Consider the following 15,997-nt stretch of genomic DNA (forward strand, 5'->3'; position numbering starts at 1 on the left):
CAACAGCATTTCCGCCTGTTTCAGTGAAAAGCTTTCTGCAAGCCATATTTAGCTGGAGAAGAAAACCCCACTAATATTTGTCAATGCCCACCTGTCAGTTTGGATTAGAATAACTTCAGAGAAGGATGATTTTTCAGTTGATATCTGCTAGAGCTCGTGATTTCTGATCCAATAAATTAGAACAAGAACACTGAAGTCATTAGAACTGGACATACTTTTAATTGCCAACCAATTGGCTGGCTACAGGGCTCTTTCATTAAACGTTCTGTCTGAAGGCAGCTTTCAGAAATAGAAATTGTTTCAGAAGAGCCCTAGGAAGAATGCATCCTTTGCTGCAGTGCTGGAAATAGGAAGAAAAGAAAAAGAAAAAAAAAAAGTAACTGGAACCATATGAACAGATCTCTGTTGAAGAATGGGTAGCAGTAACTAAACTGACCACATGGCTGTCCTTTCCTGTAGAAAGAGGACAAAAGAAAAAATCCCTGCAGTACCATCTTCCAAATTTTCATAATTTCCTAAGGCTATGCTTGCAGCAGAGCTGACTTACACTGCTGGGTAAACCTGTATGGTTTAGAGAGAAGGCTAACCTTTAAAAAAGAGAAGAAACAAAATATGATAGCTTTGTGTGGAGTCAACATTAAACTAGACACAAAAATAGCATCTCTCACTGCTTGGAGAGAGTGAGCAATCTTTTACAAAGCTGAACCACACAGTAGGAAATTGATATGACTCGTTTCTCTCTGTTATACATTTAATTATTTTTTTTCAATAACTGCCAGTGAGTAAAGGACAAGTGAGTGATTATTTATTAATTTCATTTTTTCCCTTTTAAAACAAGTTCTCCTAAGGCATTGAACAGCACACAAATGAAGGTTCACAATGATTCATAAGTACTGAACAGCATTCCCCAGAGGGTGACCAAGGACATTCCAGTGTTTTATATCTATCTCCTGCTCTTCAGTCATTATTCACTGTTCTCCCTTTCTTGTGTAACATACAAGTTACAAGATAGTCTGATAGACTGAGACAGACTACAGATAAACAGAACTTCATAAAAGCCTTCCATGTTGCACTCCCTATGACCTTAACCAGGCTCAAAATAGGACGGTAGGCTGGTCAAACCCACATACCTGCATTGTCCTTGACTGCCCCTCAGCACTGATTAAAGGACTAAGTGAGGTTACCAATTTTTTCCCTTTGGGGCAAAAAAGAGGAATTGCTTCCTATATTTAGGTGGGAAAAAAACCCCAAACCAAAAGAGGCATTGCATAAAGCAGACCCTTACCCACTGTTGCAGCTTCTTGCCACTGGGCAGATTAGAAGCTCTTACAAAACATCACATCACAGTGGGTACCGCTTCTGCCTCCAAAGGAGTATGTGTCTCACCTGTGAAAATTTTCATTTGTTTTGGAGTCTAGATTAAATATTAATGACTAAAAGACCATTCAAAATTTCAGAAATGGAAGTTCATTAAAAGCAAACACTATGCTTTTGAGATGTAAAAAAATATTTACATCTCTGTTAATGAAACAGTTATGTCAATCTCGTGATTCTAATATGTAGAACTGTTAACTTACTTACGCATTTAGAGATCATACTATGCCAAAAGGAAAATTACATCTCAATCTTAACATCTGTGTTAGGGAATAATTTCATATGATTGAATTAATTTCTGTCACTTACCTCATTTCACAAGACAAGAGTGTAAAACAACACTAAAAAACCAGACATTGCTAGAAAGAGCATTTCCTGCTATTTTTACTTCAAACCTGCTACTCAGCTATCCATGGATCATGTCAGTACTGCATCCAGTATTGTATAAAGTAACTGTATAAATCATCTTCCATATTAACTTTTAAATGTAATATATCAAGTCAATAATTTGTCATAAAAACCTTCTATGCAAAAACACAGCAACATAAAATTGCTGTTATCATGAAACAGTGCTTCATTTTTATTATTTGTTTACCAGCCTTCTAATCTCCACTTCACAGTGACAGCCATTACATAGATACTATGTATTGGTAGTAATATATCTGATAAATTACCCTCTTTGTACAGCTTTCTGATCAAGTTGAATAAGTTTCATGAAAATTAAGTAAATAATTACTCTTAAATCTCCACATAAGATCTTTAAACAAATACCTCAGTGGCCTTACTTCTTTGGAATGAGGTTTCAAATTACAAACTCTTTGCATATTATCTTCAGTGTTGTTTTGTTAGAATTAAGGGTCACAAAGTGTTTCTGAAAGAACCATATGGCCTTCAAGGGCTGAGCACCATTTCACTTTCTTAATAAAACAGGTTAAAGAAACAGCAGCTGTGTTTGTTCTAACTTAATTTAATACCATATTTAATACCATACTGCATAAACAACAAACCCAACAATATTACCTAATACTGCTTTTCAAGGGTTGAGGATGAAAGCTATACTTAGTCAATCTTAAAAGCAACCTACTCTGATTATTGCACTTCCATATATTTTGTGGAGCTTTCCTAACTGCTTTCAGTTCACTTTACCCTAACCAGTCACTGCAGAAATAGAAACAAACATTACAAATCCTCGTTAGAGCAATAAAATAAATCTGTGCCAACTACCCTATTGGTAGTCACACAGATTTTTTTACAGAAGGGGAACTAGGACAGTCTGCTTGATCAAGGGAGACAGGTAACATTCTACTTTAGAGTAACCATCACAGGTATGTAAAAAAAGCACTCAATGGATATAAGGTCACTTTGCCGGATCACAGCTATTGAGAGTATTTTTGAATAGGTAACATTGATGGCCATAAATTCTGGTGGAACAGCCTTTGTGCCCCTGCACCATTTCACAAAGGGACTGCCCTCAACTAGTCCCAAAATCTTTCCATTTGTCCCTTTCTCACCATAAATTCTGCAAGGTCATGTATCCAACTGTTGCTGCCTCATTTATAACGTGGAAGTTGGTCTACATCCCTCTTTCAATTAACCACTCACTGAATTCTTACTCTTAATTTTCTACTAATTGTATTGACTACCATCCCTTCAATATAAAAAGCTCTACAGGCCCCTCTGCTTATTGTAGATCACTTCAAATGACTAACACATACAACAGCTTGATTTACCCACACTGAATGACAGCATAGTTCCACTGATCACCATGAACAACAATGGATACTTACTATTACATAGTCCAAACCCTATTTACCTGTAAGATTCTGTAACTACAAAAACAATTTTCATAAACGGATAAATTTTAATAAAGTCATATAAAGTCTTCCTCTAGATTATCTTTGAAACTCATGAAATGCTGAAACAGATCAAACAGTTCATCTCACCAAAACACTCACTAAACCACAAAATATCATAGAGTATCTGAAAGACAAGTCAGTTATGGTACAAGTACACTTCCATGAACATACATGAATTCACTACCTTGCCTACTGTTACGAACAAACAATCTTTGAGTTAGCATTAAAAAAAAAAAGGAAAGCAAATATGTTATTTGAGTCCTAAATTAAGTATTTGCTAAGTAAGACTGATAATAAATCAAATATATATAGATATATGAATCGCTTATTTGCACACAGTAACTGATTTTGTATGAAGTTTTTAAAAGTTCATAGCTGGCAGTACTAAATATGAAATTTAGCTCAAAGGTTTTACCAAACATCGAATATTTTGTTTCTCCTCTAACTAGCTTACTGAAGGTAGATGTTTTCCTTAAACCCAGTTCTTCCTTACTGCTTATTCTATTTTCTTGTCAATAGCAATTGCAATACTACTTGCAAACTCCCTAAAACAAAGGGAAAACTGCCTATTTGCATTATGGGACAGCTTGTACACTTTGGAGCTATATAACATAAAAATTAGTAAAGTGTGATTTGTCAGGCTACTTATTCTATGCTTCTAAAAAAGCATAATGAAGTTACACAGCAAACCTCATTACATCAGGTGTAATCATGTGATGCCTTTGTATAATGCATGGGGAACAGGCTGAAGGAGTTGGGTCCCAGTTTTTCCACAGCTAAATATTATAGTTTTCTCAGAAAAAAATTTAAAAGAAATATGTCTTACTAAAATCTTCTCTCTCATTCTTTTTTTAAAACTGTTTTCCCTTCCATCTACCGTAGGTGCATAGTTAAAATTTAGATATATTTAAAACCAGCATGAACTCTAAGAATTTTGCTGACATTCTCAATTTCATGCCAGAAGTAACAAACTGTGGGAAACGCCACCTAGACAACTACTAAAAGGTGCACAAAACTCTTCCCAGTGAATTTCAGGATCTCACTCGCATGAGTTTATATGGAAGCAAGCACAGAAATCACCTTGTTTGGACTATTAAAAAAAAAATTATATTAAATCTTATTTTGACATAGCTTATTGTTCAGTATTGTTGGTCTGTTGGGGATTTCTACCTTAAGTAATGCAGTACTATGTAGAGGTACTTCAATCAGTTATATAAGCTGTCCGGAGCTCCAGGTGTAACAGAGCTCCATCAACATGACGTTCTGAGAATAAGGGTAGCCAATATAGCATTCTGCCATGGTTAAGTGTGTCTATGACTCTTCAGGGGAAAATCAACACATGAGAGTTTACTTTCGGCAGTTGAAACTAGGCTGTATAAGAGGCCCTAAATGCCCAAATCCATCTTCAGTGAAATAAATAGCTCTGGTTACTCCATCCTCGTTACAGAATTCAGGCTAACCTAGCGGGAGGCAAGAGCAACCATACTATGGCATGCAAAGAAAAATCGGATTAGCAGCACAGAGTGACTCAATTACCAGTGGCTTTGTCAGCAGTTGATTTAATTTGTACTTCAGCATTCACGCACCATCAGTAATTAATCCACAGAACTGGAATTTCAAAGAAGTCGCAAGGACTAGCCAACTAATTCTATGTTTACAGTATCATTTAACTCAAGTTAGAGATTTCTGTGTGGAAACAGAAGTAGAGTAAGAGTGCAGTGATGTCCAGTCTTAAAAGGCAAGCGTTCACAATAGTTCATGTAAAAGGAAAACAATTTTATCTCTTACCTATCAGACCTTTCTCAAGAGTAAACGTTTTGTTCGTGAACATGCATTCAAATGCCACAATATGGAAAACTTTGTTCACTGTATTGTGGGTCCCAACAATCCGAATATACCTATGGGGGGGAAAAAAACAGTAAGTAGCACACATTAAGCATGACAAACTTCTATGCACTAAAACGTAAATGATTCAGTTGGACTATATTGTGCAGACCCATAAGAACTGAGTAACTATTAAAAAAATAGAATTAAAATAAGAAAAGGAGTAAAAAGAGTATGAATTTCACAGTAAACTTGCATCTACTCAGGATGCTGGCTCCAGTACAATTTAAGGGGAAAAAAAAATATTTAGAGAGCTATGACATCTATCAAAAATCTTTCTGGACTAATTTGCCAATAAAAGCAAAATGAGGGACCTTCCGGTTCAGAAATGGTCTTTTAGTGCAAATGTATGCTAATGGAGGATAATAATAATAATAATAATAATAATAATATCATCATCATCATCATCCCTTTACCAACTACTTTTCACCACAACAGAAGACTTCATACAGCCAGGACAAACCCAACAAAACAGTGAGGCTTCCCTGCAGAAGCCAAAAATTAATTCCATTTTAATATGACTGTTTCTAATTCTAACACTGGATGTATAGGATATCAAAGTCTTTGTTGGTGTATCTTTTATTAATAACAAAAAAAAGATCTGAACAGTCAAATGTTACGAAAAAAAGCTAGCTCTGGGTTTCATTCCTGGTTGTGTAACTTATACTTCTAGACTCTAATTGAAAATCAAATAGAGCTGCTCTTGAACACTGTGACCTATTCACCTTCTGTACTACCCTGGAGGCTTCACCTTCTATAAACAGCCATTAACCTTGATTCAGTCCAATTCCCACATTTTCTGAAGAGATCCAACAGTTCTTACTACAAATTTTGAAAAATCCTAAATGGAATATTGTACACCATCTCAATAAACGTTGAACAAGCAACATAGAAAACTACCTAAAACAAATACCATTACCGCACAAAATGGGTTACCCACACTGCAGAAAGCTTTGTATTAAATGAACTCATTAACAAGTATCAGAATGTATGAATCTTAGACAATATCCTCAGTCTGTGGTATAAAACCACCTTTAATTTACGTAGTATAATCATAGTTCCAACATAATGGCTGTTCACCAACAGCATCATTTTGGCTTTTGTGTTCTTTATCATACCAAGTTGAAGAGATACACAGGTTTCAGTCCTGAGGTAGTTTTTTTTTTTAAAAAACAATAAAAAAACCTCATAGTTATTTACTGTACTGATGTTCAACCTCCTCCTACACTTCAAGACTTGAGTGCCTACCAAAGAGCTCTTACAAGCAAGCCTCAATGACTGTTATTACTGATATTTGTTTGTCTTTACCATACATAGAAAAAAATCTTCTAGAAAAATAATTTTCAAAACCCCACCTATTACATGCCAATGAGTGCAAGAGACAACTAAGTTACCTGAATATCATGACATTGCTAAAATTACCAAAGTTTTTTACCTCTGCTCCTTTTAGCTTATATAATAGTTTCATTCAAAAAAACCCCAAATGTTATAAATATTGATTAAAATTACAAAACTGATATAAAATGCTCAAAATGTCACTTTAAAAATTTAATTATCGTGACTTGAAACAAAAAAGAATGATATGCTATTTCCTAATTCATATTAAACTGCAGATTGATTATTGCAGTAGCAAATTTCCTGCAAGTCATTCTATTTAGAAAAAGTTGCAAAACTGGAGAAAATATTTATTTTTCATAAAGAAGGTGAACCTGTATTTTAAGAGTAAAGCAGAACTTAGCCCTCACAACATAATTGTGACAAGTGCCTGCAAAGAGCATCGCAAGAATCTTGATTGACAGTCAGGGAAACAGCAGTTCTTTCCCCAGACTCGCCCATGTGAACCAGTCAGTTGCTTCAAGGTGACAGATGAAATGCTATATTTTGGGATTCACATTATGAAGGCAAAACCATATCAGCCTCAGTTTTTCTTAACACGCTGAGGATATTTTGCAGTGCTTTTGCAAGTGACACACAGTCAGGTACAGCCATAGCAAAAGCACAGTAGACACACAGGAGCAAGACCCCAAGGTTTCTACTCACAAAGCTGACCTCCTGCAAAACTGACACTGAAGATCCACTGAAAAGATTAAAATCAAATTATTCAGGGGACTAGCAGTTTGCTGTTCAGAGAAAGTTAACCTGAAATTTGAAAGAATCTTTCAGTTTTAGGAGGTCTGGTAGACATCTTCAGCTAAGGGTATGCCTCCTTCCTGACATATTTGATCCAGTCTTTTCAGATTATTTTCTTTTTGTCAGTTCACAAGCACAATATGAACCCTAAATACACAGGCAATGATGAGGATCCAACAACAGTAAATGTTCTCGTTCTATCCAGCATCAGAAGCGCAGAATTCAAGTAAACACGGGAACAATCTTGAACATTTGTAAGTGCACGCGGAGGCTGGCTTGCCATAGAGACTCCCTCATCTCTCTCAAGCAAGAAAGGTATTGATTGAGTTGTGCTGCTTGGACAAAACACGCTCTAGGCTAACCAACAGAGCATTACTAATGGCGATACTTTGACACACTTCAGTTCTGCTTCCTTGCTTTAAAGAGTTTAGAGAATAAACGAAGTAACTATTAATAGGAATACAAGAAACTGCTTCATAATTAGCTTTAAAAGCTAATTTATTTAGATCTTTTGTGTTATGAAATTGTAACACTACAGCAAACTTGATTCATTTTTGGCGTTCTGGGTTTTTTTTTGTGTGTTGTTTGTTTTTTTTAACATATCAAGAGGGTGAAAGACACAGAAGACTTGAATAGTTTGCCATGGGAAAAGCATCTTTATCATACTGCACACTTAGGATAAATAACATATCACTCACTGGTTAGCAAAGTTCTCTGCCAACAGGTAGAAAGGAACAAAGCTTATTGTTGTATGCTAAACAGCCTATCAGTTATTTTGAACAATAGGTGATAATGTTTCACATTGCTAGAAAGCTGAAATTTTGTGGTAATGCAAAACAAAATCCCATCCATTAATCATGTATACATTAATCTTCTAAAGTATATCACTTTGATGTTGTAATGTTATTGCAAGGTAGAATGTGACAAACCTCATCCTTTCTCCCCAATATATCACATCTATTTTATACTCTCCTTATGTCTCTCAAGGTGAATGATCAGCCTGACTTCCCGGCTGAATCTTGCATTCTTCTACTTGGTGGAAATTAAAATAATGCAATCTTCAAAATTACTTTAAACATCCTAACTTCTAAAATCACTTTCTCAGATTTTGCATAAAAACTGTAGTTCATTATTCCACTTGATGCAAGATACTAAAGCTGCCATAGCCTGAGACTGTAATCTTCCTTCAAATAAGACAGAATTTATTAGAAATGCCCAGTACCACTAGGTAAACAAGCTGTATCTGAATTTCAAATATCACCAATGAAGAGCAATACTGAAGGTACATGACCTGTTTCAGAAGAGTCAGATGAAGACATTGTAAATACTGAAGTACTACATCTTAATGAGAACACTAAACAGGCTGAAAACAAAGAGTTGGCTCAGAAATAAGATAGTGAGGAAAAACTGCAACATGGACAACTTCAGTATGCTTTGAATTAAGACTTCGTTGCTCATAAGATTTCAGACATTTAAAATGCCTTTTATAGCTCATGACATGCTTGAAAATTTGTACATTTTCCTAAGCAGTTTTCTGCCAGACGGAAATGCAACTGAGTCATGATTAAAAATAGAAGTGTCCTTCAGGCAATCAGACTACGTGTACCATCTCATAATTTTCCTGGAGTGATTTATTAGCTGGAATATAAGAGTACAGGTAACAAAATTAATGTGAACAATTTTTCAGCACATGCAACTTTGACAAATGCTTAAAATGCATGGAACATGTTTTATGTGATCACTAAGTTTTTAAAACATACTGTAGTTGTTTTGGCTGAGACAGAGTTAAATTTCTTCATAGTAGCTAGTATGGGGCTATGGTTTGGATTTATGCTGAAAACAGTGTTGATAATACAGGGATGTTTTAGTTGTTGCTGAGCAATGCGTACACAGAGTCAAGGCCTTTTCTGCCTCTCACCTCACCCTGCCAGCGAGGAGGCTGGGGGTGCACAAGAAGTCCGGAGGGGACACAGCCGGGACAGCTGACCCCAACTGACCAAAGGGCTATTCCATACCAGGAAGGGGGGGATGTTCAGTTACGGCATTTGTCTTCCCAAGTAAGCATTACGCGTGACGGAGCCCTGCTTTCCTGGAGATGGCTGAACACCTTCCTGCCGATGGGAAGTGGTGAATGAATTCCTTGCTTTGCTTTGCTTGTGCACACAGCTTTTGTTTTTCCTATTAAACTGTCTTTATCTCAACCCATTAATTTTCGCACTTTTACCCTTCCGATTCTCGCTCCTATCCCGCTGTGAGGTAGTGAGCGAGCGGCTGCGTGGGGCTGAGCTGCCCACCGGGGTGAGCCCACACCACCATCATACTGCTTTTGGTTCTGAACGGCAGTGCAGCAACAGGTAAGGCTCTCCGACTTTGTTAACAGGCCTAAGGTACAGACAACTGAGAATTAAGCACCATAAAATCTAACAGCCTTCTGGTGCCCACAAGCAAATCTGCTTCAAGTGGCAAAGGTATCGTCTCTGGAGATAATTATGTAATGTTGATAGAGATGAGATCAGCGAGCAGGCTCTGTGTACAACTTGTCTACAGCAAGCTAGGAAGACCGTGCTCAGGCCAGATGTATGTCTGAAAGTCTATCCTTCTCTCCATCGAGTGTAGGGAGATCATTCTGTGAACTTGGACTCAAGCTGGGACCCTTTTCTGAGGAACTGGTGTGAATACTGGTGCTGATAATCCCTCTTTATAGAATGATCTGTTCCTTAAGGCGCTTACTCAAAGAGATTGAAGTTCAACTCCTTTTTTTAATAGGACTTCAAACCTAAGCAGAGGTCCCTACCCACAGGGAGCCAGGCTAGACTGTGCTACACACGGCAGACAAGGTGTGAGGCCACGCGGTGAATCAGAGAAACGTACCCAACAGCTCCTCACTCAGGAACCATAGTTCACATCCCACACATTGAAAAAGTTATAGCTTGAATACCCTCCTCCCTCCAAAGGCTCTCGTTATGAAATGACTATAAGACATCATCATGAGATCAAAGGATACTTAAGACTGCAGGAGTGAACAATTTCAGTAACTGTATCTTTCGGACTCCAACTTTGGAAGTTTAACTGCCTTAACATTTGCTTTCTATTCACATATTTATACAAAAAATACATCCCATAAGAAAACAAATGAATCTTAGTTAACTTAATATTTTCTTTCTTGAAACTAAGGGAATAAGAGACAAGCATTTATGGGACTGGAAGTGCTGGAGTGAGTAACTTCTCCACTCTCTGTACCCTCTGTATGCTACAAACAACAAATCAACCCACATGGAAATAAAATGAAACTTTTAACTGCATAATAAAACATTTGATTTGCTCTCGATTCTTTTACATACTTAAGAATAAGGTCAAACTTTGCATAGTTTTGCAACTCAAGTATTGAGAACAAATATGTCCACCTCTAGGATGAGTGGTATTCTCCTACCTCCAGCACTACATGCTTACAACTATTGTAGTCCTCTGAATTAGAAACAACAGAGGAAACAAGCTAAAGATCATATTTTTAACAGATGACATTTCCTGAAATACAATACAGGTATCTTTTATGCTGATGAAATCGACATAAATGCATACACTAATTATTTTCGATAGCCACACAGAGTAATTTTTCTACAAGTGCTTGGCAAGCATGTCATTAATTAAAAAAGGACCGCTGACTGGACTTACTTGTCTGAATTACAAGATAATTTAAAAGCTTTGATTACCATAGGGGGGGACGGGGGGGACACCAGCAGAAAGCCCAAACCCTAAATGAACAAAAAAACTTCAGAGCACTTTGTTAGTGGGTGACACAAGCTTGGGCAAACCTGATTAAGCTGAGACATAGGAATGATGAAGAATTAACAGTATAATCAAAATCCTGGTGCCAAACTATGAATTTTAATTATATTGCTCAATGAGGAAGAGACATGGCAGACAAAAACGAGGAGGACAGACATTAAAAACGCTACAGGCAGTTTTTCCAGTGAAATTAGAAATTGTTCACTTTCCTGTCAGGAACAAAGCAGCTTTATACAACACAAAGTTATCTATAAATCTTTGTGTGATAGGAGAGTAAAAGAACCACAATTTAAGGGCTAGACTAGCTCCTCTGTCAATGGACTTTAGACTCAGCTGACAGACTGGGGGAAAGATAAAAAGAGCCCTGAATCATTCTTTAAAGGAAAAACCTTGATCACTTTGGGGGGGTTTAAAAGTACTTCCCTGACAGGTGAGCAGGACTGCAGCATAAGAATTTTGCCCCTTTAGAAGACATTTTATTTTGGTTTCTGGCCCTGTTTGAGAATAATGGATATTGATAGTATTTAAGTGCTGTAAGAGTTTCATCCACATGTCACAGTTAGTCATGCTACACTTGGCCCTGAGATTCCCACAGCAGGAATACCAGAAAAATCTGTATTCTCCTTTCTTTTTCTTTCCCCACTAACAAGAAAATTATTTTAACTAGATGGAGACAGCATGTTCTACTGGATCTTGGCAGAATCTTAAACTACTAAAATTTGAATGAACTACCTGGGTTGATTAATCAGGCAGCCACATGACAATGCCCTCATCCATCCCCTATTCTTCCCCAGAGCAATTCTTCACCTTTACACGAAACTAAGACTTGGGCAATCTGTTGTGACTACGAATGCTCACATTTCTGAACAACTACATTATGTTTTACTTTTGCTCTTTACATTTGTACAGCTGACACATTTAATTCAGATAACAGCTGCTGCTGAGCATACCACTGATTTAGCTGTGGATACCCTGGAGGACTACTAATACCAAAGCTCAGCTGCCTGCATCAGAACAGTACTTAGGATATATGTGTCAAATCATAAAGATATGCATACTCTAGGATCCGTTTTAATCCTTCATTATAATAACACCAGTAAGATACAGACAAACTCTGGAATATATTAAGCACAGATTCCAATCCTTTGAGAATATTGAGACAGAAGACTAAGTAAAGAGAGGTAAAGGAAATTAACTGGTATTTTGCACTGATATCCACTCTAAGTTACCATCAAAGCAAGCCAGAACAGCAACAGCAACTAAAATAAAGAACTAAATCCAATATGTACAAAACGAACTCTTAAGAACTTGGCTTTTCATGTTCCTTCATGGAGTATTTGGTATGAGACATCAGTGCTAGTCCTACATACTACATATCTCCTCTAACTGTTTAGAAACCGCTAAACGTTCACATTCTGATCACTGCCACAGAGATGCATGAGATACAGCCGAGGACACAAGGGCATTAGAAGACATTCTGTTTGTCTTTTAGTGGAAAAGGAAACAGTGCTATTCACCGCCATCTAAACCCCATTTATTGACAACTCCGTAAAACGTATAATCCTTCAGACTCACACAGATGAATCAACAGACTCATGGCAAATATAGAAAACAACAGTGACAAATCAGATAAAACACTTACACAAGACTAAATCATTAAACTCTAGTAGGAAAAGTGTATGTAACACCTGCAAAGCCTGTACAGTAACAAACATTTCCACCTTTGCAATTGATGCAAATACAAGTAACAGCGTGGCAGTTTGAAAACACAACACGTTTCTCTTTGTAATTTGCTAAAATGTGTATCCAGATATTTTATGCTGCAGCATTCAAGTGGCTAAAAATATTGATATACAATAATTACAGAGGATATGTAATCATTTGTGTACTATATATAAGCAGCATATCAACCAAGCAACTAATGTTTCTGAACATATTTAACCAAATTAACACTGATGTGCATGGGAACATAAGTAACATTTGCATGATGTGATAATATGTTTTGTGTTCCATACCTAAGAATAATGAGCTTACAAATGGTATTTTTTCATTACTGGTTTCCAATTTTTATTTTATTTTTTTTTAAACAGAAAACCCCAAATTTGAGGTAAACTTGCTTGAATCTGAATCTTCACATTGTGTGCATCTCTAGTTCCATTCAATTTCTCAAACCTGAACTTGGCTCTGCAGGTTTTGTTTCAGGTCAGATCTTAACCCAAACCAGTTCTATTTCCCAGAACCTGTCTAGATATGGGCAGGACTCTGTAATTTCACCCGATCTCATAATGGACTTCCACCACATGAATTCAAAATCTAGTAAGAGAAGATAGTAAGATTTTGATGCTATGAAATCTGTATTTAAATCCTATCCCTGGTTCGACTTGGCAGCCAAACCCAACTTAAATATCACCATCATTTACCTTTCTGCCATCTCTGTTGAATACATAAAATGGGACCCTAATAAATTAAATTTTAGAGAAAAAAATAGTTCTTTCAAATAGAGAAGAAAGCATTGTTCCTCAGGAAGTCTGGTTCTAGCACAAAGTGGACACAGGATTTAGAGAGCAGACAATGAGCTTGCTCTGCATACCTTCCAGGCTGGTGTGACATGGAGCCAGATTCTTTCCAAAATGCACATAATCTTCAACAGGACTTGTTTTCTTTGAATCACAATATTTGCTTACGTGGTTTCATGGCTTTGGGTCAATTTAGCTTAGGCTTCATTATATAGATACATTGTAGCCTCCACATATTTAAAGATATTGAATAAAATAGAAGAAAATACAGGAAAGTTCTGTTCAATGAAATCTGAGCATGTTTTCCATTTTCCCCAGCTTCTCATGTTCCACCAGCCTGTGAATTTAACATGCAATAATTATTTCTTGCTCCAAGGACACCTCAGTAAGAGCTGTATAGATCTAGACTGGAATCAGACTATATATGATATGACAAAAATACTTGAAAAGTATTGGAACAAAGTGACCTAGAAGCAAGTGGACAAAAAAAAAAAAAAGGAGCAATATCAACCTGCATCAAGGTAGCTCAACAAAGAAATAACTGTGGTTTTGACCTGTGTTTAAAAAAGCAAAGAATTTAGAAATTCTTCTTATAAGACTGTAGTGAAGATATATACAGAAAATCGTATTGAGCTCTGGCATCTCAATATCTGACAGACAGTGGTAAAGAAGGGTGGATTTTTTAAAAAAGGATGGAAATGATAAAAAAAAGATGGCAATTACTGAAAGAATCCTTTTTACATAAGGTTTGTTTGGATCAATCATTACTAATCAGAAGTACAGCAACTCTAGGTATTTGAGCACATAAGCAGAAGAGAGTAAGAGAATACCTCCAGGGCTCTCAAAAGGAGGTCATAAATACACGTGAAGAATGAAATGTTAAAATCAATAAATAAAAAATAAAATAAAACCAAACCAAACCAAAAACCTCCCCACAAACAATATAGCTTTTTACTTACTGAGAAATATATCCAAGGATATATGCAAGGAACCCTACCATTTGTTATGTTAAAATTATACCAGAAAAGTGCTAAGCAATACTCAAGTGGAATCAACTAAGTACTGGTAACATAAAAATTACTGGATACAACTTTTTCATCAATATTTTTATGATTTGAAAATTTGTACCTACGGACACAACTCCTTGTAGTTGGAGGTGGTTAGAAAATCAATGCAAAGTATTGCTGGCTCAAATTGTAATTTGCTGCGCAAACAATTTTGGAACGCTGAAATGTGGGGTAATTCATTAAGCTGAGTCTGCCTTATACATTTAGAACATTTATGATAAAGCATTTAAGTGTTAATATTCAAGTGGTTTAGATCTGAGGCAAGGATGGCTTTGTTAATTGGTTCCTTAACTAAAGATATGATCATACAGTTATTAAAACCCTTGTACTATCCAGTGATTTACAGATGCCATGCCAACATCAACTATGTCACTTACAAGAAAAATCAACTTAAATTCTTCAACAGTAGGAACAATGGTTGTAGGAGTAAAACCCCTAAAAAACCCACGAGTAATGCCCTACTTAAACTAGTGGAATGTCAGTTCTGATTCCTTTGGTATTCCTTTCTAACATAATTAAAGTGTGCAACACCTGTTCTGCTCCTGACAACACACAGCTTAACCAAACTCTTAACTATGATCATTCTGTAGATGCATTTTAGAAATTATTTAGTGAAGCCTCAAATTCATATGGAAATATATATCAGACACTACGAAATGGAAGAGAAGCCTCATTGGAAATTATAAGACTCATTTTTCATATTGGTGAAACCAATGTCTGACGTGAGACAGATCCGCGAAAGTATCAACCAATTATTTCTAAATTCACTAAGTTCTACGTTTTATGAGAAAAATCTGACATGGTATCAATCAGCAGTATCACCTGCCACACATATATATAGTTGCTATCTCAGTTAATCAGTGTCTCTAATCTGCATTACTTACACTTTCTAGCATATTCAAGACCTAACTGCTAACTACTGCAGGCCTGAACTGAGCTAGAAAATAAAGGACAAAAGTAGTATTATTTATGGGACTGTTCAGACATGGACAGTTCAGCAGATTCAACCTCATAAGCTTCATAGGTCTAGTTATTTTTAAATCAAATTGTATTTTACTGGAAATAATAGATAACATGGTGAAAGAAGATCATAAATTTGGATTACAAATAAGTCTACATTAACCTGCACAAACACTCCTACACAGCTCAGAATCAGTGAGATGGCGGAAGAGAAGGGCAGTGACTTCCAATATCTGTATACAGTTAATAAAATCTCCAGAAACTCCAAGTTCCTGTGAGAAGAGTTGAATTATGGTTAAAGACAGGGCATTTAAGATAGACAACTACTTTAACGGAAGTATTTCTTGTTCTTGCTGCTTCTTTCTTTTTCTACTTTTTTTTTTGTGATTTGTTTTAGCTATAGAGTAGAACCACATTCCAAATT

The 15,997-nt window shown here is 36.4% G+C and overlaps 1 protein-coding gene across 1 annotated transcript in view; it reads right to left on the reverse strand.

The window, feature by feature from the left end:
• Positions 1-15,997, reverse strand: part of BTBD9 (BTB domain containing 9) — a 142,120-nt gene that overhangs the window by 49,497 nt on the left and 76,626 nt on the right. The window contains exon 8 of the mRNA XM_072856701.1: positions 5,019-5,128. Within this exon, the coding sequence (XP_072712802.1) occupies positions 5,019-5,128 (110 nt within the window). The remainder of the gene's footprint in view (positions 1-5,018; positions 5,129-15,997) is intronic.

Source organism: Ciconia boyciana, chromosome 3 (genome assembly GCF_034638445.1).
Source record: "Ciconia boyciana chromosome 3, ASM3463844v1, whole genome shotgun sequence".
Classification (NCBI taxonomy): Eukaryota; Metazoa; Chordata; class Aves; order Ciconiiformes; family Ciconiidae; genus Ciconia; species Ciconia boyciana.